The sequence below is a fragment of the Sciurus carolinensis genome, chromosome 13 (assembly GCF_902686445.1).
Source record: "Sciurus carolinensis chromosome 13, mSciCar1.2, whole genome shotgun sequence".
Taxonomy (NCBI): Eukaryota; Metazoa; Chordata; class Mammalia; order Rodentia; family Sciuridae; genus Sciurus; species Sciurus carolinensis.
Window position 1 is genome coordinate 83,470,674 of NC_062225.1, and position 27,333 is coordinate 83,498,006.

Here is a 27,333-nt window from a genome sequence, read left to right on the forward strand (position 1 = left end):
GGCTCTGAGGGACAGAGGGGTTGGTGTGTTTGGAGTGGAATGACAACATGGGTGAAGGAAGGAATGGATTACAGAGGGAGGGAGGTGTGGAGCAGATCACCCAAGGACTAACAGGGCCTTGAAGGCAAAGTTTATTCTTTTTTTTTTTATATGTTTAATTATAGATACCTTTATTTATTTTTATGTGGTGCTGAGGATCGAACCCAGTGCCTCACATGCGTGAAGCAAGCGCTCTACCTTTGAGCTACAACCCCAGCCGGAGGGTTTATTCTTAGTGAACGGAAAGTAGTAAGTAAATCTGAGCAGTGGAGTGGCATTATCCAATCTGTGTGTTTAAAATATCTCTGCTACTTTAGATTTGATATCTTTTACCAACACATGCCCGTAACCACATTTCCAGGCTCTTTTTGTTTGCTTATTTGTTTTTGAGACATTTTTCTCAGATACTATATATCTTTGATGTATCACCCCCATACATTGTCTCTCAATTTAAAAGGAGCTACCTTAAAGCTGTTGTCAGGTGTCTGTGAAAGACCACATCATTAATTGAATCTCTGCCCTGAGCCATTTTGACCAATTGAAAGAATTTACGAGATGTCACACCCTTGGTTTATCTTTCCCCTGAAGCACTTTAATCTCCTAAAGGTTTTACCTGGCATTTGTTATCTGTGGATTCTCAATCTTATCTTTACTACTGGAATCTAGATTTAGAATTTTTTTTAACCTCGTAAGACCCTGAATTTCTGCTATTTTGCAGCTTCATTTTGGCCCTACCTGCAATCTGAACAATGTCATTTCTTTCTTGTGATAGTTAACCACAGCACCCTGTAACATCCAGCACATGCTACCAGTGTTCCATTTTCCAATCTCTCTGGTGCCACAAGTTTATTAGGGATATGATCTGCACGTGATGTTACCATGGGCAACAGTTTTGTTAAATATTTTATTAGAGCATACAAGATTACTATTTTTTGCAACATCTGATCTGAAAACCAGAGCCACATATTGCCTTACCCTTAGTACATGGTGTATGTCAGAATAGACTGAGGTGTATGTATAGTGTCTCAACAGTCAGAAGATTAATATTCCTTTGTTTTCCTAATTCAGTAAGAGACTGCAAAGGACTCTATGGCACAAAGTCACTTATGGTGATGGAAGGGTGATGGAAGCTCTGCATGTTTTAGCACCTTCTGGGCCCTGCATGCTCCTCAGTTGCTATGGTTGAGAAAGAAGGGAGAATGGATAAAGATCCATGTGAGCTTTTTGTTGCTTTGGCTCAGAAATAACACATGTCACTTTTGCTTAGATCTAATTGGCTGGAGCATGGCAAGGACGTTGACAAATGCAGTGGAGCAGATGGAGTGCTTGTGTTCAGCATGCACCGCTCTGTCTTACGGGGAGGCACCTTTTAACCATTGCAGCACTCTATGGGGCTGATGGTGTCTGAGAACAGTGCTGGGAGGGGAGGCACTGGAAAGCTTAGAGTTTAGGTTTATTTTGAAGCTAGACCCCAATAAGATTTGCTAAAGTCATAACTGACTCCAGCTATGTTCTGCCTCCACTGTCTTGGCCCCAAATATTTGTGGTTTCTTGGTGAGTCTGGCTCATGATTTTATCTCCATTTTCTGTGGGGCCTGGGAAATAGATACTCAATACTTCTTTATTGAGTGATGGAATAATTTCACAAAATCTACATTTATAGCAATTAATTACTATAGAAATAGTAAAAAAGAATCTTCATTTATCATTATAGTAATAATGTATATGAATGACATGTTAATGCTATGGACTTCAAAAAGAATTTTAAGAATAAAGGTACTGCATAGCCACCAGGTATAGAAAAGAAATAGCTGTTTCTTACTCTGGAACATTTCTTTAATCTTTTTTTTTTTTTTTCTTTTACTTCTGCACCACTCATCATGGACATTTTTAAATAAAATAAATCAGCTAGATATAAATTCAGTGTTAAAATTGTATTTCTTAATCGCATTTTGGAGTCTTTCAGCAGTAAACCTGTTTTTACGAAGTGGTGAAAAACTTGAAAGAAAAGCCCTTCCATCTTTTTCTTATTAGCATTCTGCTGCTTGGAGTTCCTGGTTATCTCAGGAAAGTTAGACTGTATTTATTTATATGAAGCATCAGATTATTTAGTTATTTTAAAGGATCACTTAAAATAGGGAAAATGCCTTTTCTGATGATTCTGTATTAATGAGGTCAGTTTTAACTCCTGAAAACAGTCACTTTGCCCCTCATGATCGGCAGCAAGTTTCATGACAGCACTGTTCAGTGTGAGCTCCAGACTCAGCCGTGCATATAAGAAATGGTTTATGCACATAGAGCAGACAACTTGCCAATGAACTTCCTGTAGGGGCTGAAGAAGCTCATGAGTCTGGGTTGACCCCCTATGTTTGATATTGAAACATGGCTAGAAATTGGCCTTGCTAAGAAGAGGGAAGCCAGCATTTCATTGAGACAACAGGTGCATAATGACAACTGGGAATGATAAGTCTGGCTGGGGCCTAGGTTGTGGCTTACAATTAGAAGGCTAGGGAGTTGGTTAGCTTGGAACTGGCTTGTGAAGATCCTTGTGTTTTATGCTGAGAAATTTGAGAAGATTTTTTAAAAAGGCTCTTCTGAAAGAGAGGGGTGGGGGTGAGAGGAGAATGGAGGAACTTTAGATTACATAGAGGGAAATGAAGGGTGTATGAAAAATGGTGGAATGAGACAGACATCATTACCCTGTGTACATGTATGATTATATGAACGGTATGAATCTACATTGTGTACAACCATAGAAACGAAAAGATGTACCCCATTTGTATACAATGAATCAAAATGCAGTCTGTAAAAATAAAAAAAAAAAATAATAATTAACAAAAAAAAAGAGAGAATTAGATGACAGTGCATTAGGGTTAGGGATAAGGAGGGTGGTAAGAATGGAGGAAAGAAGGACTGTATAGAGGGAAAAGAGGGGTGGGAGGGGTGGGGGGAAGGGAAAAAAAATAATGAATCAAACATCATTGCCCTATGTAAATTTATGATTACACAAATGGTATGCCTTGACTCCATGTACAAATAGAGAAACAACATGTATCCCATTTGTATACAATAATAAAAAAAAATCAATTAAAGTAAAAAAAAAAAAAAGAGAATTAGATGACAGTGCATTAGGCAAATGTAAAACCAACAAGTAGGGGTTGGCTGTGTATTTTATCAGTTGGCCAAATTAAAATTCAGCTTCCATTTATTGAGTACTTGCTATGAGGAAGGTTTTGTGCTGGTTGTTTTATGTATTATCTCACTTAATTTTTAAAATGACATTAGATAGTAGTTGACATTTTTCATATTTTTTTAAATGAAGGCAACTAAGTCTTTGAAGTACTTTGTCAAGTTGCCTGCAGTCACCCTGGTAGTCAGTGTTAGGCATAGGCTTTGAGTTTAGTGTGCTTCCTGCTTGCCATGCTTCCATTCCAGGGTTGGTTGGCAATGGCAGGTTAAGCCTTGGACAACAAAGACTGCATCTGGACCGAAAGGCTTGGGAACCCATTATTTCTTCCAGGACCTCACTTCCTGCACCTGTAAATCACCGGCTTTCCCTTACTGTCTTGCCTGTTTATTATCTTCCACACTGCATAATAGGCCAGGAAGAGTATTTGCAAACTGATATATCCAAGTAATTCTCTAAATTTTATTACTTGGGGAAACAAATATAATAGAAAGAAAGGATTCACATACAATATTGATTCTCAGTCTGCATTTAAGCAGCATATGCTGGCAGAGCCTGTGAGGGTGCAGAGGTAACCAAGAGGCAGCTTGTGAGCGACAGTGGTAGGGAGCATGCCCTGGGTAACCATGTGCTCTGGGTTGCAGTTTTTACTCTTTTCACTTAACTCTCCTGATCTTAGTCTCTCCACGCACATGGTAGAGGAAGGGGAGTCCTTTGAACTAAACACGGTTCTAATGTCTTGTATTTCTAAACCACAGGGAGGTGTTCACAGTTTGTTGAGGAAAAGAGAGAACTGCGTAATTCATCCTTACCAGTCACTGGTGACTTCTGATTGTTTTTATGCTATAGGTGCCTAGAGGCAGAAGTCTAAGAAGTAGAGGCAATGGAACTTGTTTTAAAGCTACATTTGCAAAGTAAAAAAAAAAAAAAAAAGTTACAATTCAATGGAAATAGTACTTTCCTAAAGAAACCTTTTAATCAGTATTTATGTGGGATTAAGAAAATGTCAGCTTTCACTATTCAGAGCTAATGATTCTGGGTAGAGTGACTTGGAGGTAGCAGATAAGAAATGGAGGGTTATTGTAGGTATACCTCCTAGTGTGGCCACTGATATCTTCTATTTAAGCCTATTCCTACTTTTCAGAATAACCAGAGATGTACAATGACTGATTTTAAGAAATACTAGGGAAGTTGGGCACAGTGGTGCACATCTGAAATCCCAGCAATTCAGGAAGCTGAGGCAGGGGGATTGCAGGTTCAAGGCTAGCCTCAGCAACTTAGCAAGACCCCGTCTCAAAAATAAAATTCAAAGGACTGGGGATATAGCTCAGTGGTTCAGTGGAACAGCAGTCTTATTTTCAATTCCCAATACTGTGGGGGAAAAAAGAAGAAATAATAGGGAAAATTGATATTTTTGTCTTAGGACTTTTATCTGTTTCTCTCTCTCTCTCTCTCTCTCTCTCTCTCTCAACACATAGTGCTTTTAAGGATATGTAAAAATGGGCTCGAGTAGTTAGTTGACAGTAAGCTAACATCCAGAATCTAAAACAACACAAATCAGCAGGGCTTCAGAGGGCACCAAGGATTACTCAGAGGTATTTAGTTTCTCCATCAAAATGGACAAAGTTTAGACTTCTATTTTGTATTCATGAGGGTAAGTAAGCTTAATATTTTTAAAATTATTAGAAAAATATAACCCCTGCAAACCAAACACAGCCTGACACATGTTAATGAATGAGTCCATTGTTGCAGAATGTTTGGAAAGCAGAGAAGAAAAAAAATGTTTATAATCCCAATACCTTCACAGTCACTGTTTTTTGGTATTTATTAATATACATATGTGCATGTGTGTGTATGTAGACATGCATATGCACACATGTATACACATGTACATGTATATACACACTTACATATGTATATATAAATACATGCATAGACAACTGAATTTTTTATGTATGCATTTTTTTGCATAAAATATATCTATATTATGTATAGATATTTATATTTTAATGTAAGTTGATTTAGAGGATTTTTAATATCCTGATCTCTAAAATTTAACATTTTATGATGTGTTTTTCAAAATAGCTATGCTGTTTTTCTAATTTCAGTTTTAATGACTGCATAATATGCTAACCAGTAATTTGTCATAAACTAGTCATCATTTCTCTTGTCAATTAGATTGCTTTTGAAGTTTTCTTTTTAGAGACTTGTTCTAGTTAAAATCTTCATACCTATATTTCTTTTGAATTATTTCCTTATAATAAATGATCAGAACTAGAAATTATGGTTTTAGAAATGACTCATTTTTGCATTGTAACTGACAGTCAGTGTGAATATTGGTTTGTCTATCCCAGTATTGCCTAGTTGATTATTATCACTTTGAAACCTGTATTTCTAATTTAATAGTACAAATGGTACCTCACTGTTTTTGTTTTCTTCTACAAAAGAAAAACTAGTGAAAATCCTGTTCATTGGTTACGTTGTTAATATTAAAATTTCACTTTTATTCTCATTACCTTACTAATGCCTTATTGAATATGCCATATATAATAATGTAAGACTGGTTTGTCTCACAGTTGTTTAATGCCTTTTTTTAAAAAAGCTGTCTGTGGAAGCACGTGAAGAGATGACTAGAAAAGCCATTAAAACAGTCAAACATTTTATTGAGAAGCCAAAGAAAAGAAATTCAGAAGAAGACATTCAGGAAGCTAGTGATTCTAAAGTTACCTATGTGGATACTTTGAATCATCTGGAGAAATCACTTGCCCACCTGGAAACTCTGCACCATAGCTTCATCCTTTCTCTGAAGAATAGTGATCAGGTAATGAATGGAAACTGCTGTATACCCACTCACTGCAATATCAGGGTGTGCCTTTGATTCTTTCCTTTAAAAGCTATGCTGGTAGTTGTGCCAACTTCCATTACTGTAACAAATACCTGAGATAATCAACTAATAAGTGGTTTATTTTGCTTCCTAGTTTTCAAGGTTTCTGTCTGTGATCAGTTGGTCCCATTGCTCTGGACCTGGGGCTGCACACGATAGCAGGAGTGCGGAAGCTTTCGCCTCGTGTCCAGGAAGCAACAGAGAGAAATGAGATAGCGTCCCACTATTGGTGACCAAGAGTCCTGCTCTTGGTGCCCTAAGGAACACTCACTGGGCCAACCCGCTAAAGGTTCCACCAGCACCACCTGGGGGATGGAGACTTTAACACATGGAACTTTGCAGAACACTTAAGATCCCAATTACAAGGCAGGTGGCATGTGCTCGCCTGTAATTCCAGCTCCTTGGGAGGCTGAGGCAGGATGGCTGCACATTTGAGATCAGCCTCAGCAACTTAGCAACTTAGCAGGACTCTATCTCAAAAAAGAAAAAAAAGATGTGAATGAAACTGGTAAAGTGCCCCTGGGTTCAATCCCTGGTAGCCCCTCTCAAAAAAAAAAAAAAAAAAAAAACCCAACCCTACCAGTAGTTAATCAGGTTTTCAGACTTGCAGATACTCTTGAAAATGGTCCAACCCTTTATCCTTTTACCTTTTCATTATCACTTGACTGTCAGTTCTATCTGAAGGAATTTGGGCCCCTTATTACAGATGATACCTGTATTATCTGGGAAAGAAGAGAACGGGGAGGTGGGAAAGGTGGGAGAGGAATGGACAGCAGGTGTTGAGTGAGCCCTGTACCTGTGCCTCAGAAGAGGAGGGTCCCCAAAGTTCACAAGTACTGAAGATGGTGCTTCTCCTGCAGCTGCTGGGTGCTTTGCTCTCCAATTGATTAATAATGGTTTTTTTCCCTCATAATTTTCAGAAAAAAAATCAGAAATAGCCTCCAGTGCCTTCTTCAACAGTTTTTTTTTTTTAAACATGCATCGTCCTTGTCCTGTATTAATGTAAATGTTTCCAGTATAACAGTATTATTGATAGGAATTTTATGGCTAGTGAGATTTTTCCTCCTTACTTTCTTGTTGAGGCCGTGTCTCAAAACACCACCTAGAGTTCAGGAGCCCTTGCCCTTACTGGGGTTTGAGGACCTAGGTGTCAGCACTGTGCAAGGACACCAGAAACCCTCTGAGGCCCTCAGAGATTTTGTTCTGTATTCTAACCATCATGGGAGTTTAGATATTCTTATTTGTAACTGTAGGGTTGACAAATCAATAAGTAAATGATTTTATGTAAATGAAAACAGTGTTTATGTATATGAATACTATTCTATCTGCCCTTTAGTGCTGTGGCAAAGGAACCTATATGTGGCCAGTGAACTCTTCTTTCATTTTTTTCAAATCACATTTATTGACTTATATCCTTGGCTTGTAGAAAAAAATATTCTTGACTAGAAAGATCAGTCACTGGAGAGGGATTCAGATAATAAACAAATGGAAGCCTTCAAAATTTGTATGAGACACATAAATGCAAACCCCTCATTAAAAAGATAATGGAAAGAATTAAGAAGTTTGGTAGCAATTTTATTTCATTTTGTATTTTTCAGTGCCTATTAACCTGTACAATGAATGCCATTAAACAATGATACGAACAATATAGAAGCCTTTTTAGGGATCAAACTGACTTTACTAATCTTGATTTTATCTTGCTGGTGTTTTTGATACCATAATTCATAATTATATGAACTAGGGTAAAGATTGAATCTTGATTTAAGTAAAAGTGATTTAGACTTATTATTATTAAATTTCTAAGTTCTTGTTTACTTTCTTTTTGGGGGGATTAGTACCAGAGGTGCTTAACCACTGAGCCTCATCCCCAGCCCTATTTTGTATTTAGAGGCAGGTTCTCACTGGGGTACTTAGGGCCTTTCTAAGTTGCTGAGGAGGGCTTTGAACTTGAGTTTCTCCTGCCTTATCTTCCCAAGCAACTGGGATTACAGGCGTGCACCCCTATGCCTGGCTACTTATTTACTTTTTAAACTGAATATACTAAATAAAAATCCAGAGGGTTAGCATCACTCTTCTCAGAACAAGTGTTGTCCTTCAGCGGCTGGAATGATCTGTGTGGATTCAAGGGGTTATTAGCAGAACATATCTGCTCATTTCTTCTAGGTTATGGCTGAAGTGTACCATGTCATTCCTTGAAAATTTCATTCAGCCAAACTATGTGACGATCATATGAGGATACTCGTGGTTACTGAAATATTGAGGCCCTTTTCATAACAAAAATGGGGAATAATCTTCAGCCCCATACATTTATCCCCTTTAAATTCAGTTTGATTTTAACCCGCTTAGTTATATGACGCATGTATCCGCATGTAGTCTGGTGCAGTCTAAGGAAGTGGAAGAGCTTCATCCCATGGAGCCTCCATTCGCTCTTCTCTTGTGGTATTAGTGATTGTTTTGCCTGATAGGGATTTTTTTTAATGAAAATTTTCAAACAGTGGAGACAATAGTAAAATAGTAAAATTACCAAAACATGGGTTGGGCTTGTGGCTCAGTGGTAGAGAGCTTGCCTAGCACCCGTAAGGTACTAGACTAGGTTCGATCCTCAGCACCACATAAAAGTAAACAAATAAAATAAAGTATTGTGTTCATCTACAGCTACAAAAATAAAAAAAAATAAATAAACAAAACCACAAAACATGATGAATCTGCTTTCACACATACTCCACCTTCCCTCTGCTCACTCCTGTGGGAGTCAAATTTTCATTTTACCTGGAAGTGCTTCCAAATCTCTCTCTAGAACATCCAGTTGATCATACTATAAAATAATCAAGATTAATCATAAATCTTTAATATCATAAAAAATCCAACTAACATTCCTAGATTGTTATGGTTGTTTTGAAAAACAAAGCAGTATATTTAGGATCACCAGGGAAACTGAAGAAACTGAAAGTGTCATTGTCACTCAGTAACCGTAATTGTTATTCTACAAAGCAGTAGCTTATGCCCTAGTTCTTAAATTATTTGTGGAAACATCAGTTCTTACAGATATTATAAAGAGAGGCATGGGGCAGAGGAGTAGTCTTCTAGATTCGAATCCCAGCTCCATTAATTGCTAGTCATGTGACTTTGAGAATGTAACTTAAAATCTTTGGCCTTCAGTTTCCTTTTTGATGCTATGGGGCTTACTAAAACTACTTACAGGATTATTTTAAGTATTAAGTTAGATACCATGTGTGCCACCATTTTAATAGTTAAAATCTATTGAGTAAATGTGCAGCACCTGCGATTATAGAGTTGATGTTCAATAGATTGTAACTATTATGTGACTATCCTACAATAATAATAATGGTGACACTCACAGCTACCAAGTCTTGCTTTATGATGACATTGTACTAAAGGACTTTTATATCCTTCTGTCAGTTGATGCTCACGATGCCCTCTAGTCACATGTCCTCTTTTCTTCAACCTCACTTTACAGATGCTGATTTCAGATCACAAAGACCTACTATTTAATGAATTTGGTAAAACTTGATTTGCAATCAAGCCTGGGTGGCCCTTGATCCTAAGCTTTCGATAACCAATTCATGACCCTTTGGTGTGCTGTGATGATTGTAATTTATTTGGATTTAGTACATTCTAATTATGTCTTACTACATGCTTGTAGATACATTTAATTTCCGTCTGGTATTTAGGTGTTGACTACCATGTCTTTCTAGGAAATACTGCAGAAATACGGTGACCTCTATGACCTATCCCGATCAGAAAAGGGGAAACTTCACGACCAAGCTGTGACCATGTGTTTGGATGGTCAGCCTCTAAGAATGATTCAGCAGCTACTTGAGGTGGCGGTCGGTCCTCTAGACATCTCACCCAAGGATGTAGTACAGAGTGCATTAATGAAAATAATTTCTGTCTTGAGGTAAGCTTTAAAGAGTAAATACTGAAGAAAAACTAAGGTAACATTTTACAATAATGAGTGCCCGCCTCGGGGTTGTTATGAAGCTAAACTATCCTCATGTATAGAGAAGCTTTAAATTTTCAAGCACTTTACTAAAGTGAGAGATTATTTTTAGAGTTCTCAAAGTCTTATTTCTTAAAAATCTTGAGAATAGAGAACCATGAAAATGTTCTCTCACTGGTATAAAGTGTACATGTTAGGAAGCTAACCTCTGGTGGCCCTTCTTTCCCTCCTCACATTATTCCTTATTTGTTTGTTTGTTTCGAGATGGGGTCATTTCGAGATGTTGCCCAGGCTGGACTTGAACTTGGAATCTTCCCAAGTAACTGGAATTTCAGGCATGCACCACTACATCCAACTCTTAAGTCGTTTTTGAAGTAGGGGAAAGTCCAAAATGTCACATGAGCATATAGCTAAGAGCCAGACTGCCCTGTGGCTTCAGTGTGGGTTTTCAGATTTCTGAAAATCCCTTTTCTGAAATCCCTTCTTTGTTGCAATGGAAAAATGGTTTCCAGAAGTTTCTTTTGAAGTAAATCAGGCAGCTGGTGGTGTAGCTCTGTGGTAGAGCACTTGCATGAAGTAATGCAATGCATGCATGAAGTCCTAAGTTCAATCCCCAGTACTGGAGGGAAAAAAAAAAAAAAAGAGAGATACTTGAAACATATAAGATAAGGTTATTCATACACTGAAGAAACTAGACATCTGTTAAGGACATTATTTACCTGCAGCTAATGGCACAAACTTGACAACTGAGAAATTCTTGCTTCATGTCAATATGCCCTGGTAGGAATGCATCCAAGAGGATTAGAAAAGAGGGGAAAGTGAAGCTAAGAAAATAATGAGGCATCAAGTGCTTTCTGTGAATAATGCAATTAGGCTAAAAGATTTAGTTGTGTTTAATTTATTCTCCTTTTAAGCATTCTTTGTAATTCTGTATTGCTCTTGAGGAACTTTTTGATTAAATGCATGTCAGTTTTCTGCAGCTGAACTGAAATCAAATGAGCTTTTATCAGTTTAATTACCCCAGCTTCATCCAGTTTTCACCTTAGTGCTCTGAAGTATCTGGAAATTTCACATATAGGGACAGACATGAAATAGGATAGCTATTTTAGAAATAACAAGTTAATGAAGCTTTGTACTGTGTTTTTTTTTTTTTGGTCACTGGTTATATGAACCACTCTCTTTCAAAGGATGACAGATATTTATTTGATACTTTTGTACCTTTTGGTTTATAGTTATCCTTTTATTATTTTTTAAATCAAGCCTTAGATAAAACTTACAAAAATAAACATTTTGAAAAATTAGTGTTTTGATATAGTTTATTTCCTTGAAATTGCACATTTTCATTAATAATTAAAATTATGATATATAGTAGTTTTACAGTTATAAACACTTTACATAAATTGTACTTTGTTTTCCTTCCCTGCGCTCAGTTCTACCACTCAAGGTTTGGTTCTGATCTGATCAATAGTCTACGTGGCACTCAGGGTAGCTTCAGTGATGTGCATTAAGTCTTTCAGAAGTGGAGGGACAGGGAGCTTGAGTTCAGCTGCCTCTTTTTCAAAGGAAAAGAAACTGCTGGTGACAACTTCCATAATATTTACTGTTCAGAAAGTAAGACTTGGTAGGTGCAAAGTGACAAAGACAGGAAAATAACAAAGCCAGCAGTTGATTGAAATCATAAACTTCAATTCTCCCAGAAACTCAGGTTAAACTTCCTTTTTCTCTTTGCATTTTCAGAATTTGCTGGACTTCTACACAGGCACATCTGGAAAATGGGCAGAATAAAGTATTTGTCTGTGGGCAGTGGGGATTATAAAATGGCAGAATATGGGTAAAGCACTTAGTGGTGCCCAGTACCTAGTAAACAAGAAGTATATATTAGTTGTTTGTTTGTTTGTTTGTTTTTCAGAATGTCCAAATGTAATAACCTCCAAGATTATTACATATTTAACACTTTAAATGGCTTGCATATTTAATATTCAATGAATGTTTTTTCAGTGACAGAATGCAAGTAGATTTGTTCTCTTGACAGCAAAACATGCTCCTTAAGAAGTGTCCCATTTCCATATCCTTAGCACCCAGTATTGGACTTGGCACACTTGTAGCACAAGTGGCTATGGCAGATCATGCACTGTGCTGGACTCCCTCTGGGTTCATCTGAGTGTAAATACCATGTGCATTTGTGAGGCTTGAATGACCCTCTTCACTCTGCTCTCTATTTTCACAGTGGTGCCAGTGACAACCTTGGTGAGCCAAGGGACCCCCTCCAGGTCCTGGAAGGTATTGTTGCAGCAGTCCATGCCAGTGTGAACAAGGGGTAAGACCTGGATCTCCACTGAATGGCTTTCCTGTGTATGAGAATTACTTTTAGTGTCTGTATTTCTGAGACCTTGAAGACTAAGCAACAACTGTAGGTGTTTGAAAAGGAATAGAGGTCCTTCTGCATCACTAAGGAGAGACTCAGCATATGGAGAGTCAGGATCCCATCTCTTTGCTGGCCACATCAGTGCTAGCAGGACCTGCTTGCCCTGGAGAGAGGTTTCTCTTCTTGCCTCCTTCACATGGAGGTCTGGAGAGAAAACTGCTCTGAGTTTCTTAGAAGAGACGAATTCTCATCCACAGCAGGTTGATTGTACTGAGGAAGTATAGAAATTCTAGAGTGTGTGTGTGTGTGTGTGTGTGTATATATATATAATACAAGTCAGGTCTGCTGTTTGGAGACTCAGAATATAAAGCTTTAGAAGTTATAAAAGTGTTTGTCACTTATGCCATTTTTAGCAAGCATTTTTCATTCAACTGCAATAGTATTGATAATACCAACTACCAATTAACAGCTATCCACTTCCTCAAAATTTATGGCTAATATCTGTGTCAACCCTGTAAGCCTCCCCCCAGTTTTCTTTTTTAAATCGAAAATATAATAATGAAGTTCCCTTATTGTAAAGAGAATTTTCTTTCTGTACTGTGCCATGCTCTGTTTTAAGTCTCGAGGAATTATGTACGTGGATATGAATGAACCTCTGACCCCAAGAAACTTGCCCGGGAGGTGAGCTTGCCTAGAACTGTAGGAACTATATAGTAGAATGGTAAGTGCTATGCAGAAAGCAGGGTGGAGGGAGGGGTTTGTTCTGCCTGGACAAGTCAGTACAGATATATAATGGATTACCATTCAACTATTTTCTGAAAAAAGAGTTTGTTGGAGCTGAGGAAGCTGCCTGCAGACTGCAGGTGCAGCAGGTAGCACAGCAGGCCTGGGTGCTGCCCAGAACACACTCACCCAGCATCTAGGTGCTACAGTTGTAGTCCCACTCGCAGCACCCCAGTGAATACTGTCAGCAGCACAGCTTCTCTGCGGTAAGGCTGACCTTGGATCCTTGGATAGAAGTGAGATCTATCAGGTGATGCTGCAGGCCCTTTCCAGTGGGTCCCACTGGGGATAGCCAAGATGATTAGAAGACAGTGTTTCGCATTGGCAATTTCAGCCAGATATACCAGAGAATGCAATTGGATCTTTTGAATATAGGCACCTTTTTAAGTTTTAAAGAGGAAGACATTTAGGGAATGGAGAAGCAGAAGAGAATCTTACTTTTTTTTTTTTTTTTTCCAGAGACAGAATAGCAAAGTCTTCTTTTATAAAAACAAAATTAAAAAACAGAAACTTCTGTTTTTGTTTTGGTTTTTTGTTTTTTTTTTTTTTTTTTTTTTTTTTTTTTTTTTGCTTTGGAAAGGAAAAAGAAAGAAGATAAAGTCATAACTTTTATTCCTGGCAAGTATGTTTTGAGTCTGCACTGCTAAACCTGATTCTACTTGCTTGTATTTCCCTTCCCACTGATGTTCCAGGTAGATTCACATAGAGGATTTACTGTCTGTGTTCCAGGTAGTTCCAAGTAGGGTCTTTGGGGTGACATGGGGATTCTGGTCTTTTTAACTCAGCACTCTCAGATCACTGATTACTTATGACTCAGTAGCCTTGTGTCTAGGAGAACATGCCAGGCCTGTGTGCCCTTGCCCTGCCTCTAGACCCGACAACCCTCCTTCAGTCCCACCCCTGTGACCTAGACATCCACTGCTTTCCTCAGTCTGTTTCAGTAGTAAAGAACCTGTACTTGCCCACATGCTCAGCCATCAAACCCAATGGGTTACGCACATACCATCCTGCGGTATTCCTGGCAGGGAAACTGTGGGGACAGTAAGAATTTGAGAGAGAGAGAGAGAGAGTAAGAGTAAGTAGGGATGCCACCAAGCTTTTAGCTTTATGGCTAAATTTTAGATAGTTTCTGCCATCTGTCAGCGTGGCTCTTGACATTTTATATTGGTTTAGATGTCATTTGCTTTGTACCTGCAGCTCCTGCCTCACCCAGAAAACCCTCTTTCCCCCTTGTTTTATCTGCTACTTTTAAAATTACCTAAAATCAGAACACTCAGACCAGCCACCAGTGGTGTGTTCAGTCACTTTTACAAATGGTCTTTCCTTCCCAGTTTAATAGGGTTCCTGCCACTAGACATGAAGGTTAAGTATTCCAAGGGTTTGAAATGATACCCCAAACCTTCTATAACATCTGCAGCTAAAGATGGGAGAAGGTAATTAATTATTCAGAGCTTCATCCATATTGAAGTTATTCTATGAATTTATATACTTTCCTCCATTATTTATGTATGATTCCAACATCATATTCTGAGAAAATAATCTAAATTTTTAGTTTGTATTGAGAATTAGTTTATTAGTTTGCTTAAGAAAAATAAAGCTTATTATTCAAATTCAATAGCTTAACATAATAATATTATAAAATAATATATCTGCTAAACTTGTAATTAATAAAATACCACTGTCTTAAATTTTAGAAAACAAAAACAAACCCCTAATGAACACTCGTTGCTCTATCCCAACACCTTAGAAAGGTGCTATTCAGTAACTCAATCTTCAGAACAACCCTGCTACACAGAAAGTATTATCTCCATTTTACAGATGAAGAAATGGAGCTCAAGCTGGATGTGGTGGTTTGTGCTTGAAATCCCAGCTACTTGGGAAGCGAAGACAGAAGGATCACAAGTTGCAACTTAGCAAGATGCTGTCTCCAAAGAGAAAGGGCTAGGGGTGCAGCTCAGTGGTAGAGTACTCACCTAGCATGCCTGGTACTTGAACTGAATTCAGTCCCTAGTACCACTGAAAAAAGAGGAGAAAAAAAAGTGAATCTTAGGGAGCTTATCCACAGTCACCCAGTAAGGACAGTCTATGAGTCTCTCACCTTGACATTTCCTCTGGACATTAAAGAGCCAGCAGTGGAGAGTAAGGGACTGCCTCTCACACTTCACTGTGCATACGGCTTGCCTGGGAGGTCTTATTAACAGATTTGGATTGAGGAGGTCTAGGTGGGGCCTAAAGTTTTCCATGTTGAACAGTCCCGAGTGACACTGGGCCAGGAACTGAACATCCCAGTACTTCCTTCAGCTTTCTCATCCCTTTGCCCTACTGCTCATTACTTTCACTTTACTTTTTCTTCTACATCCTGCCTTCATACCTTTCCTAACTTGAATGACCCACAAATATGAACTGTATATTAGTGATTCTCAAAAGAAGTATGACGTTAAATCTACTCAGATGATAATAGATAATTAATAAAGGAATCCCTTTGTGCAATATTCCAAAGAAAAGAAAAATTTTCTTCAGAACTTTTGAATATTTTTGGTGCTTTCATTTGTTTACATTGTTACTTAAGCACAAAAAAACGGAGCATCTTAAAGCCTCATGTATTTTGAACAGGGTCAGATAATTCAGACTTGATTGAACTCTTTGCTATTACGTAGAAATTTCACATTATTTTTAAAATACAGAACAGAAGAAGAGCCCACTAGAGCAAATTGGAATCATTTTCTCCACACACCCACAGTGTACGTTCTGAATACCAACCCCCCTGAAAGCCACGGTCACTGACCTGGGTGGTGGGGACACTGCACCACTGCAGTTCCTGGGTCTCTTCGGGCCCTGTTCATGACTCCCAGCAGCTGTGGCTGCCTGTCACAGCAAGGTGTAGCATGCTTTTCCTTAGCAAGTGAAGCCAAGGAAGATATTTTGGATTGGTGAATATTGGAAAGTAGACACAGAGATTATTAGTATTTACCAAGAGTTAGGATTTAAGATTATCATTATGTGCATACCACAATTATTACTTTTTGAGTCTGACTCTTTAATCTATGGGTATATTACAGGAAAGAATGTTTGAAACTTTTTGCATTTACTTTTTTTTCAATTAAATTTTTTTAATATAGAGTATATTTTGAAATATTATACATATGTAGAATAAGTATAACTCGTTCCAATTAGGATCATATTATTGTCATTGTACATGATGTGGTCTTATATTTATATATGAGGACAGGAAAGATAAGTCCGATTCATTCTAGGAATTTTTCTTTAAATTCAGTTTAATCAGGATTTTTTAAAAGTCACATTTTATATTACCACAACACTATTAATGTTCAACACTATTAATTTGCAGGTCTCTCTTACCCCTTGCTGGTTGCCCCTGATTTTTTCATGGTTGCTGATAAATAATAGACATTCTCCTGGAAAATGTCCACCCCGCTCAACTCCATGCATAGAGGGGAAAGCATGCATAGTGTGTGGATCCATCCATTAACAGAGGCAAGGGGCCTAGAGTATGAACTGTTAGCTCATGTTTACTTGCATCTGTCTCTCTCCCTTCCCTCCCTCTCTCCCTGCTGTTGTACAGATCAGAGCTTGCAGAGTTCTGCTAAAGTCCAGAGAGTTATGGAAATGGGGTGAGATGAATCAGACTTTGGAGAAGGCAGGTGGAGCCCAGGGAGAACTGGAAAGCTCCTGAAGGCTTCCTACAAAAGAAGCCTTGCCTTGGTCCCAGCTCTTTGTCACCACATGTTCGTATTATCCAGTTTTTAAAGAACTGGAGAATCGTGAGTGTGAGTGTGTGTGTGTGTGTGTGTGTGTGTGTGTGTGTGTGAGAGAGAGAGAGAGAGAGAGGGAGAGAGAGAATTTTGAAACATTAGGATATACAATGCAAGTCAATCCCCAGATTTGTTTGCCAGTTTACCTTCAATACAAAGACTGGACAAAGTGGCCTTATTTCTTGTAATTTGTTCAAATTCTGTGACATTTATATTTGCAAGAAATCTCAAAGGTCTATTTTCATGTTTGAATGCAGTCTTTCCTTCCCCCATTCTGCTTCATGATTTATAAAGTTATTCACATGATTTTTACCTCTTCTAAGGTACCTTAATGTTTAAGTTTAGGTTATCTTTCCAGGCAGAATATGAAAACCCTTTTACCAGTAATTAGTTTATTTGTATTCTTGAAATCTGTTTTTTGCTTTGTCTCAACAATTGCCTTTGGCTGAATTCCCTTTTCTTTCTGGGTACTTTGTGTGTGTCCTCCGTGGCCAATCATAACAGAGGAAGGCCATGAGAGGACTCCAACCACCTGAGTTGCCACATTCTCCAAGTAATCATTTAGTTAGCATATTTATGTTGTCACCGTTACTGCTGCAAATCTTTTCTGCTAATAGAGGTTCTTACTATGTATTCCAGGTGACCCCTTATCTTTTGGGCTAAAATTGTGAGTCTTTGTTTCCCCTATAAATTATTTGTTTAAATGGTGTACTCATTTACTCTGAACATTATAATAGCCATCCCTCTTCTCAATATAGGGAAAAAGAAGTAATTTCTTGTCTGTTTATAGTGAAACTCTGGAAGTTTTCCCTTTACCTATTTATAATTTTATTAATCATTCAACTAATTTTTATAATGAAGTGAGTGTGTTTCAAAATAATTTTTATTTTTTTATTCTCAAACTTATTAAATCTTCTTTTTGCCTTCATAAAAACCTATAGAAATTGAATCACTTTCCTTGTTCAAATTCTGGTTTTTCACATAATGAAAGTCATAATTATTTTTACCTACCTATTTAGCTTGAAAAATTTCAAACTCACAGAAAAGTTGCAAGGAGAAAAATGAATATCTATATACTCTTGCCCTAATTTACCAGGTAACATTTCATCACAGTGCTTTCTGTCTGTTACTCTGTGGGTATGCTGATCTATGAGAATCACTAAAACTTTAAAAAACTCAAATTGAGATCAAAGTGTATATTATTTTTCAGTTAAAATCTTTAGGAGGTGATGTCTTGTCCAGGCCCTTGACAGTGTTTTCTAAAGAGCTCTGTTTCAGAAATGAGTTCTCATAATTTTGTGTTTGAACTATCTACCCAAAATTAGAACATGTGTCTCCAAAATATCAAATGTTATTAATTACACTGTAAGCTCTAATGTAAAAAGAGTCTAGCTTGATTGAATAACTCAATAAATATTATAGCAATAATCTTTCTATATCTCATCAGTATCTGAATAATTTTACTCTCCTGCCACATTGTTCTGGAATATGCCCCAGTTTGGTTCAGCAGCATTGTGTAGTACTTGATAAAGCAGTCAGATAGTCCAATTTCAAATATTGGCTTCACTACTTACGGTGTGATCTTGGACAAGGCATTAAACCCCTGTATGATCGCTTCCTCATCTACAAATTAGAGCTGCTACAATACAGGAGAAAGACAGTTGTGATGAAGAGCTGTGAGTCACAGCATCTCTCAAGCCATCAGAAGTTTCTACTGTTTTTATTCTTGTTCACTGTATTCAGGTTTTGGGGTATTGTTATAGCTTGCATTTGGTCTTTATGACTACATCTTCCCCCATTCTAGTTTATCCTGCTCTCTCCCACCTTCTTGGCACTTGGGCAGAAGGTCAAAACATCAGCTTCAAGCTTTGTAGATCTAGCTTGGATTCATGGCCACAAAGGGGCTTTAAACTCTTTCCCCCCGAATTACACTTAGGTAGTTGCAGGCCTCCACCAAAAAGGGTGAGTCTGCCCTAATCTTCAACACCACTTTGATGTTTCACTGCTCAGAAACACTCTCATTCCCTTTCCATACCAAGGAAGATCAGAGAACCTCAATAATAATGGTTGCCAGTAACAAAGTGCTTAGTTATATTCTTTAACTTTGTATTTACTAGTTTATGTTTCAGTTTAATCCTAAACAACCTCATTAGGAAGGTATTGTTACCCATCTCTGTTGACAAATAAGGAAATTGAGGCTCATAATTAATTTACTTCTTAACCAAAGTAATCCTATCAGGAAGTAGTAGACCTGGGAGCTCAATCTGGGCCCCACTGCTCCTGAGCCTGCACTTGCAGAGATGCAGCCGAGCTGCCCCTTCAGCCTCTTGGTCACTTTGGTGTTCACTTTCCTGGTTACCTAGGTGAGTAACATCTGCCACAGCTCTAGTTTATCACCCACTCCTTGGACTTTAATTTTCTCCTGAACTATTTTCCTACTTTTCCGCTTTTGTACACCCTACTTATCCTTTATGATCCTGTTCAGATGTCCTCTGAACAATTGTTTAAATTTGTTATAATAGTTACTTCTAAAGTCTTTCCGTTCCATTGTATCATTAATTCTTAGAAGGCAGAGACCATGTAATTTTTTAAATCTCTATATCATCAAGCATAAACTAGTACTTTGATGGTTCTGATGGTAATTATTGTGATAATCCTGACAATGATGGTTTGCTGCTTATTAAGTGCTTCCTCTGTGCCACATACTGTGCTAGGTGCTTGGTATACATTATCTTGGTTTCATAGATTTCAGGAGACATATCCTAACTATAAGATGGAAATGATAATTTTCATGATTCTTTGTCTAGATTTGTTCAGAAAGGACAGAGCCAGGAGTCACAGTTAGGTTCATCAGATTTTTTTTAAAAAATGGTCTTTCTATTGTGCCATACTGTCTGGTCACCTTATAAATAGCAGGTACCCATGAATTATTTGTTCATTCTACATTTTTTCCCATTTCTAATAAATATTGTGAAGGATACTGAGTGGTAAAACTAAGAAATGAATTCATAAATTTAGAACTATTTAAGTGAATTGTCTGCAGTGTTTTGTAATTTATTTCTCCTACAAATAATGAATTCTGTTTTTTAATTTAAATTTCCAAAAAGTAGCATTTGGTGACTGAATTATAAAGAAACTACTAAGAGACATACTCAGTGGCATTGTAGAATTTTATTCTCAGAAGTTTTACCAAAACCTTATATTCTTGTTTGGTTAAAGATAGGTTAGTCTGGGACTCAGTTTAGGTGATTTATTGCTGAGATCTTTGTACAGATCTAGTTACAACAAAACCTGTATAATTTATTGCTGTAACATGGATCCCCAGGGCCTTGTGAGAGGGAATCTTCTATCTGGATAATCTCAACAGTATTGATAGTAATTCATCGACATCGTCATCAAATAAGTTGTGTTTCTGAGATGGTTCATTTGGGATACAAAAGAAGCCATTCTAATACTGGATAGAAAGTTGAACAAAATGTTCATTTCTCTAAATCTTTTAGACTCTACAATCCCATAAGAGCTAAGTGTTCATATTTTATTTTCAGTCAGGGTAGTATAAAATTTGATATTCTAATCACATGCTGAAATTCTAATCACAATGAAAAGTGGTACAGAGAGCATGGGCTTTAAGGTGGCACTGCATTGTCTCCTCCAGATGTTTGTGGGCTGATCATATCACTTCCCTGAAGCCTGTTTTCTCATCTTTAAAATGTAATTTATGATCCTCACTTTGCATAGTTATTGTCAACTAGTAATAGAATATGTAAAATTGCTAGAAGGGTACCTGGAACCATAGGTATGATTAATAGAAATAAGCCTTCCTATATTTTAAATTCTGAATAAGAAATAAACTAGCTAAGGACTTATTGGTTAATGGCTATTTTTTAGTCACTTAGTGCAACTCATTTTAATAGGATACTGTTTTAAATGACATTCATTTTACATTAGCTTTTAAATGCCTAATATGGTTTGCTGTAAGCTGTTTAAAAGCCTACATTTTTTCTCTCAAGAAGAAAAAAATAAAATAACCCAGCAAAGAAGTCTTCAGGTCAGTGACCACATTCACTTACTAGAAGGGAAGGACCTAAGAAGTTCTTTTCATTCCCCCAACTATGCCCTGCAGGGAGAAGCTGGTGTCACCTGAAGATCTGCTGGAATGGCTGCGACCTTTCTGTGCCGATGATGCCCAGCCTGTGCGGCCCCGTGTCCATGTGCTGCAGGTCCTGGGGCAGTCATTCCACCTGACGGACGAGGACGGCAAACTCCTCATGCTCTTTAGAACGGAGGCCATTCTCAAAGCTGCTTGGCCCCAGAGACAGGTAAAGGAGCATCTGACTGCTTTCCCCTAATCACAGTCACCAGAGGTCAGTCTTGACTACCTTAAACTACTCTCAAGGGAATAATCAGCTTGGTAATGATCAGTAATCACTCCAGCTGCTTAGTAATTGACTATGTACTATAAAGTATATTTTTATTTTTCTATGGATTTGAATATGCATGTGCATACTCGATCACGTCCTTACTCACCAAACACATTCTTACCATTTTTCTCTTCATAGGAGATAGGATTGTTTTTTTTGTTGTTGTTTTGTTTTGTTTTTTTGGCGGTGGTGGGTGGGGCAGGGGCTACCAGGGATTGAACTCAGGGGCATTCAACCACTGAATCACATCCCCAGCCCTATATTATATTTTATTTAGAGACAGGGTTTCATGGAGTTGCTTAGCTCCTCACTGTTGCTGAGGGTGGCTTTGAACTTGAGATCCTCCTGCCTCTGCCTCCCAAGCTGCTGGTATTGTAGGCAGTCGCCTGGCAGGACTGTTCTTACTATTGACTAATTGACCCTTTCCCAGAAGAAATGCAGAACTATATGGAAATGTAGGATGTAGTTCAGCTAATTCATTTCTTTTGTGCTCTGCCCTCTCTTCTCTTTTTTTTTTTCCCAGTACTGGGGATCGAACTCAGGGCCTTGTGTTTGCAAGGCAAGCACTCTACCAGCTGAGCTATCTCCCCAGCCCCTCTCTTCTCTTTTGTACCTTGCTGAATATAAATGTGACAGACACATGATGATCAGGGAAAGTTCCAGAGAGAAAGACTCACAACCCTGAAGGATGATGTGGAAAAACTAGGAAAACCTTCCCTCACAATTGCATATTAATTGAACCTTGAATTCTACATAGTTGAACTTTAATTATTTACAGTTATTTTTAAAAACTTTTGTTCCCACTGCCATGAAAACTCTGAAACCTTGGAGGGACATGCTTAGCTTTTGAATCCCTGAAAATATTCTATGCACATACATCACAGAGCTTAAAATCTTGTTCATTGAGTAAACGGTAATGCTAATTCCTAAATCAAACAAGTATGCATCCCAAAGACATAAGATCCAGAAGTTGGCAACTCCATCAAGTATTTTTGCATGCAGAGCAGGCTACCAGGTCAGTGAAAGGTGGAAATCAAGACTTCCCAGATAACCTCATCTGCAAAAGAGTTCCTGGAAGTCTGACTCCAACTCAGTTTACTTTCTAATTCTAAAGTATTGTTTATATTTATATCCTTATTACTACATCTAAAGAGCAGTGACTTCCTTTCCTGGGTTTTTTGTTTGTTTGTTTGTTTGTTTTGGTACTGGTGATTGAATTCAGATTCTTATATATGCTAAGCATATGTTCCACCACTGAGCTGTACCACCAGCCTCAATTTTTTAGAAATGACTCAAGTATTAAGACCATCTGTAGATATCCAAATATCTAAATTATTATCAACTTTTGTGAAATAACTAGGTAAATAGTAATATTTACTTCTCAGAGAAATTGAGATAAGAAGGGGACTTTATCAGATTCTGTAGTCTTGCCAAATTGCTGAAATGGATTGTAATGGAAAAGTCACAGGTATCTGAATAACACCCTGAAGCACCATGACCTTGCCGACATATCCGAGCTCTGCGCCTTGCCTTCAGTTACCTCAGAAGACCACTCGCAGTATTGGAGCTCACATGCCGAGACTGTAGAATGGATTCCAAGCGTGCGGCTCGGTAGGATGAGCAGTGCGCTGGTTTTCAGCAGGCATGTAGGTGCACACAGCATCCCTGAGGCAAACCTGAAATCACACCATACTATTTTTGCCACACAAAACTTCCAGTTCTGACCCTTACCCTGAAGCAAATAACTTGAGTGCAGTTATGTCCTTTCCTGTGATCAACCTCCATTTTTCAAGTTCTTGACCTTGTTCAGTTTCATCTTCCTTGATTTCTGGAACCTGTCAAAATGATGAGTCTGGTTTCTCTGGTTGGAGTCTCTCTTCATATAATGGCAAATCTATATGCTAAAAATATTACAGAGCGGAGTGGAAGCTGGGAAAGGGGGATATATCCATCCTATCCATCATGTTGAAACATTGGAACATAATACTTTCATATTTGGACCCAAACTCTTTACTGCATCGCCAGTATTTCTTTTTTTTTTTTTTTTTTTTTTTTGCCCTTTTCTCAATGTTCCAGTTACTCAAATGACAAGTTGGAACTTTTATATGATTTCAGTGACTTATAAATTTTTCTGAGATTTTAATTCCTTTTTTGCTTAACTTTTCCCCCAAATAGGACTTAAGGCAGCCAACCCTCTGTTAACAAAAATCCTTTTTCACACACTTTCCTAAGCCAATTTGACATTTTTGCTTTGAATACAAACTATTTTCCCTCATTTGTGAAACCCCTATGTAACTCTGCATTTCACTCTGTAGAGCACCAAACCTTTAGGCCTTCTGAAAAATCTCTCTTGCAGAAGTCTCAGGATGACTAGTAAAAGTCATCTCATGTTTCTTGCACCCTTTTCTTTTCTCTTCAGTGCTTTCCTCTTATGTAAGAGCAATTTCCTGCTCTTGGCAGCTAATGGTCTGGGTTTCAAAACTATTTGGTAACCAGAATGAGAAAGCTGCTATTCTGGTTTCATTATGCTATTCATCCAGAGTCTTCTCCAAAAAATGTCACTGCATGTTTCTCCCTCCTCTTGTAGAAAGTAAGTGTAATTAAGTATCCTATGTCTGCCTGGTACTGATGATTTCAAATCTACTTTGGAGGACAAGTGGATTTGACATGGGCATTTTTTCCTATAATTGACATAACTTCTTATTTCTTGGAAAATGAATGCAAAAATGTTGTAGTTTCAGAATAGAAACACCAATAACTTCTGGAATGTTGCAGAACTATGCCTGATAGTTCACATCATGTCTTCAGTTACTGTTTTTCACAAATCCTGTTACCTTTCAGTGAAGCAATAGAAGGATCAGGTGGTAGCAGACAGGTTTGTGTGCATCTCCCCACCTCCCTCTGCCACTAGTCGTATTATCCTGGGAATATTCTTGCACCCTGTGCATTGGCTACTTAGTGTGTAAAATGGAACCTTGAACTAGAGGACCTAGTGGTTGGTCTGCTCACCTTGTTGGCCATTTTTTCCACACACATCAACTGTCCTTTTTATCTTTGCATACCAAACACTAGGGGACCCAAAATGTTGACTACATGAACTCTCATTTTCTCCACTTTTTCCTATCACCTTCTTCATTCTTAGACATGCTTTCAGTTATTTTAAGGATAGAGACAGGTTATTACAGACTAAAGATAAGCATAGATAATGATGTTGCAATGTTCAATTACCAAAAAAAAAAAACATGGACTGCTACCTTCACTGTGACTGGTAATCCTCTTAAGCAGACTTTGCATACATCAAAAAGGGGCTTAATATTTAATTATCCTCAAGGTGCCCAAAGTAGTGGCCCCACAAATCACCATGTTGCTGGGAAACCAGCCAGTTTCTGCAAAATTAAACACAGTCAGTGGTGCCTGCTCCCTCACTGCTTCTCAGAGAGATGGCAATTTCTAGTTTTCTAATGATGAGTGAACAGAATTAAAAATTCAGAGGCCCTCATTTTTCAGTAGTTTGAGAGGCTTTAATTTCTATTTCAGAAATGTGCCCAGCGTGGGGTAGGAGAGGAAGAGGAGGATGTGCTGGGAAGGGGGGGTGGGGCGATGGATGCATTGTGTTAATCCCCTTGGTACAGTTTATCTGAGTTTTTCAGCTTTTGTAATTTTCTAGTTAACTGGTGCATGAAAAATATGGGTCAAAATAGCGATGTTTCTTAAAAACTTCCATACCTCAGCACCTCAAACTTTTCCCCCCATTTTTATGTAGAAGGGAACATGTGGTTTTGAGTTTTGCCTTTTAAAATTTCAGTATATCTGAACTTATGGTTGTAAGTGAAAGAATTCATTTCAAACAACGTCTAACCTTATTACAAAGTCAGATATGTTGCCTGCTTTGAAACATACAAGGATATATTAACTCTTCTGGTGAGAGACTAGTTTGACTTTATTTGCCAAAATATTAACAAAATAAGCACTTCTCTCAGTTGAGGCTCAAAGAATATAGCAAAAGTTCAGTATGCAAAGCTCTATTTAGTTCCTTAAAAATAATTCACTGTCACCTTAAATATCTTCATAGCTAAGAATCATAGGCGTGGTTTACTTAACCAAATATAAGATAATATATGAGTGCACACATGGGTACTGTGTCTCTAACAGCCATGAACTCACACAGCCCTGGAACTAGAAGAGAGGTCCAAAAGTTTCCCAGGTAGGTAGTCGTACTTTATAGAAAAGGAGATGACTGTCCAGAAAGCAGAAGTCATTTCCTCAGATTTTAGCTTAAATATCACCTTTTCTACAATGACTACACAGCCTAAGTTAACCACTCAGTCACAATCTATTTTATCACTCTTAATTCTGTATAAATCACTTACTACTATCTGCTAACTTTTTCCTATCTATCCTTCTATTTGTTATATGATGTCTTTCTTCTTCCACCAGAATATAAATTCTGTGAGAACAGGGATCTCACAGACATTCAATAAATATTGTTGAATAAATGAATATTAAATCTTTAAAAACTTGTCCAAGGTCACTTTTAAAATGGCAAGGCCAGGACTCCTGACTGTAAGTGCAGTATTCTTACTATTAATGATGAAAAGTTAGACCACGCTTCACCCCCGCCCCCCTTGTATGAAAGCAAAGCAATTTTCTTGGAATAATGGGAAAGCATTCTTACAGAGGAACCTGGTACATCTGGAAATACTGTGTTATAATAGTTTGCCATACTTTGCTGATGGTGATTCTGACTAGCCAGTTGCTTCTCATGTCATGTGCAAACAAGGCACAAGCACGGTTGTCAAGGTTCAAGCAGAGCTCCGTGTCCGTTTCTTTGCAAGACAATTGAAGTCGAGAGAGCATCCATATTCATTGGTCCTGTAAATATTTGGCAACATCAAGAGTCTTTCTTTATGAATAGAGTTCTTTGAAGATTTGCCCTCTTGCCACTGGCATCACTGGGAACAGAAGAGGGGACTGTGGAATGTGTTCTATGTGCACATTAATTTTTAAAACTGTCCTACAGAATAGTTACCATCTTCTCTGTTTGGGACAAGTCATGTGATTGATTTAAGGTCACACAGCTTGTGAGTGGCAGACTGGAGCTCCAGCTCAGTTCTGTCCAGTCCCAAAGCCTGTGTTCTTGGTCCTGTGCTGTACTTCTTCCCATTTGCTAGGCGCAGATATATTCAGCCCTAGAATCTGTGTTGCATTGGATTACATAGAGCTTCCTAAAGGGGCTTCATTGGTGTGGGTGTCCACACTACTAGAAAATGTAGATCTATTAGCAAAGAAGTTAATATCCTAAAGAGTTTAGGTGCCTAGATAGTCTAGGTCTGCCTAGTATAGGATCCAGAGGTGGGTACCAAGCCTTTCTGTTTGGATATAGTAAGGAAAGACCAATGAGGAGAAGCTGCATGAACGAAGTTCAGCACAGCTGACATACAGGGCCACCCTGAGGTGAAAGCCGAAAGGAGCACACAGATTGCTGGGAGCCTCTCGTGTCATGCTCAGGTTTCACTTTGATGACCCTAAGGCAACATGGAAGCATGGTACTGGAGAGGCGAGATGAGCAGATTTGTGTTCTGGGAGAAGCCCGCTGACCTCTGCGTGGTGACCTCTGCTTGAGTGATGGCCTGGAGGGATACAGCTGGAGGACTAAGGTGGTGGTGGTGAAGTTGCCTGAACTTGATACTAACTGCGAAACTAGAAGACAGTAGAAGAGAGCTTGAGGAGTTGTTATCAGTGGCTTTGGTGGCTGTTTAGATGTGGGGGGATGAGATGAAGTTTGATGTTGCTCTGAATTTTGTCTAAATAACTAGGGAGAAAGTGGTGTTACTCAACTTGGTAGAAAATACAGGAGATACCAGTTTTGTGAAGAAAGACACTGAATTCAGGAAAGTTGCTGGCATGTTTTAACTCTGCA

General features: G+C 38.2%; 1 protein-coding gene across 1 annotated transcript in view; it reads left to right on the forward strand.

Moving 5' to 3' along the window:
• Positions 1-27,333, forward strand: part of Nbas (NBAS subunit of NRZ tethering complex) — a 342,733-nt gene that overhangs the window by 285,484 nt on the left and 29,916 nt on the right. Inside the window, exons 45-48 of the mRNA XM_047522365.1 lie at positions 5,829-6,047; positions 9,827-10,029; positions 12,299-12,388; positions 21,116-21,311. Of these exons, the coding sequence (XP_047378321.1) occupies positions 5,829-6,047; positions 9,827-10,029; positions 12,299-12,388; positions 21,116-21,311 (708 nt within the window). The remainder of the gene's footprint in view (positions 1-5,828; positions 6,048-9,826; positions 10,030-12,298; positions 12,389-21,115; positions 21,312-27,333) is intronic.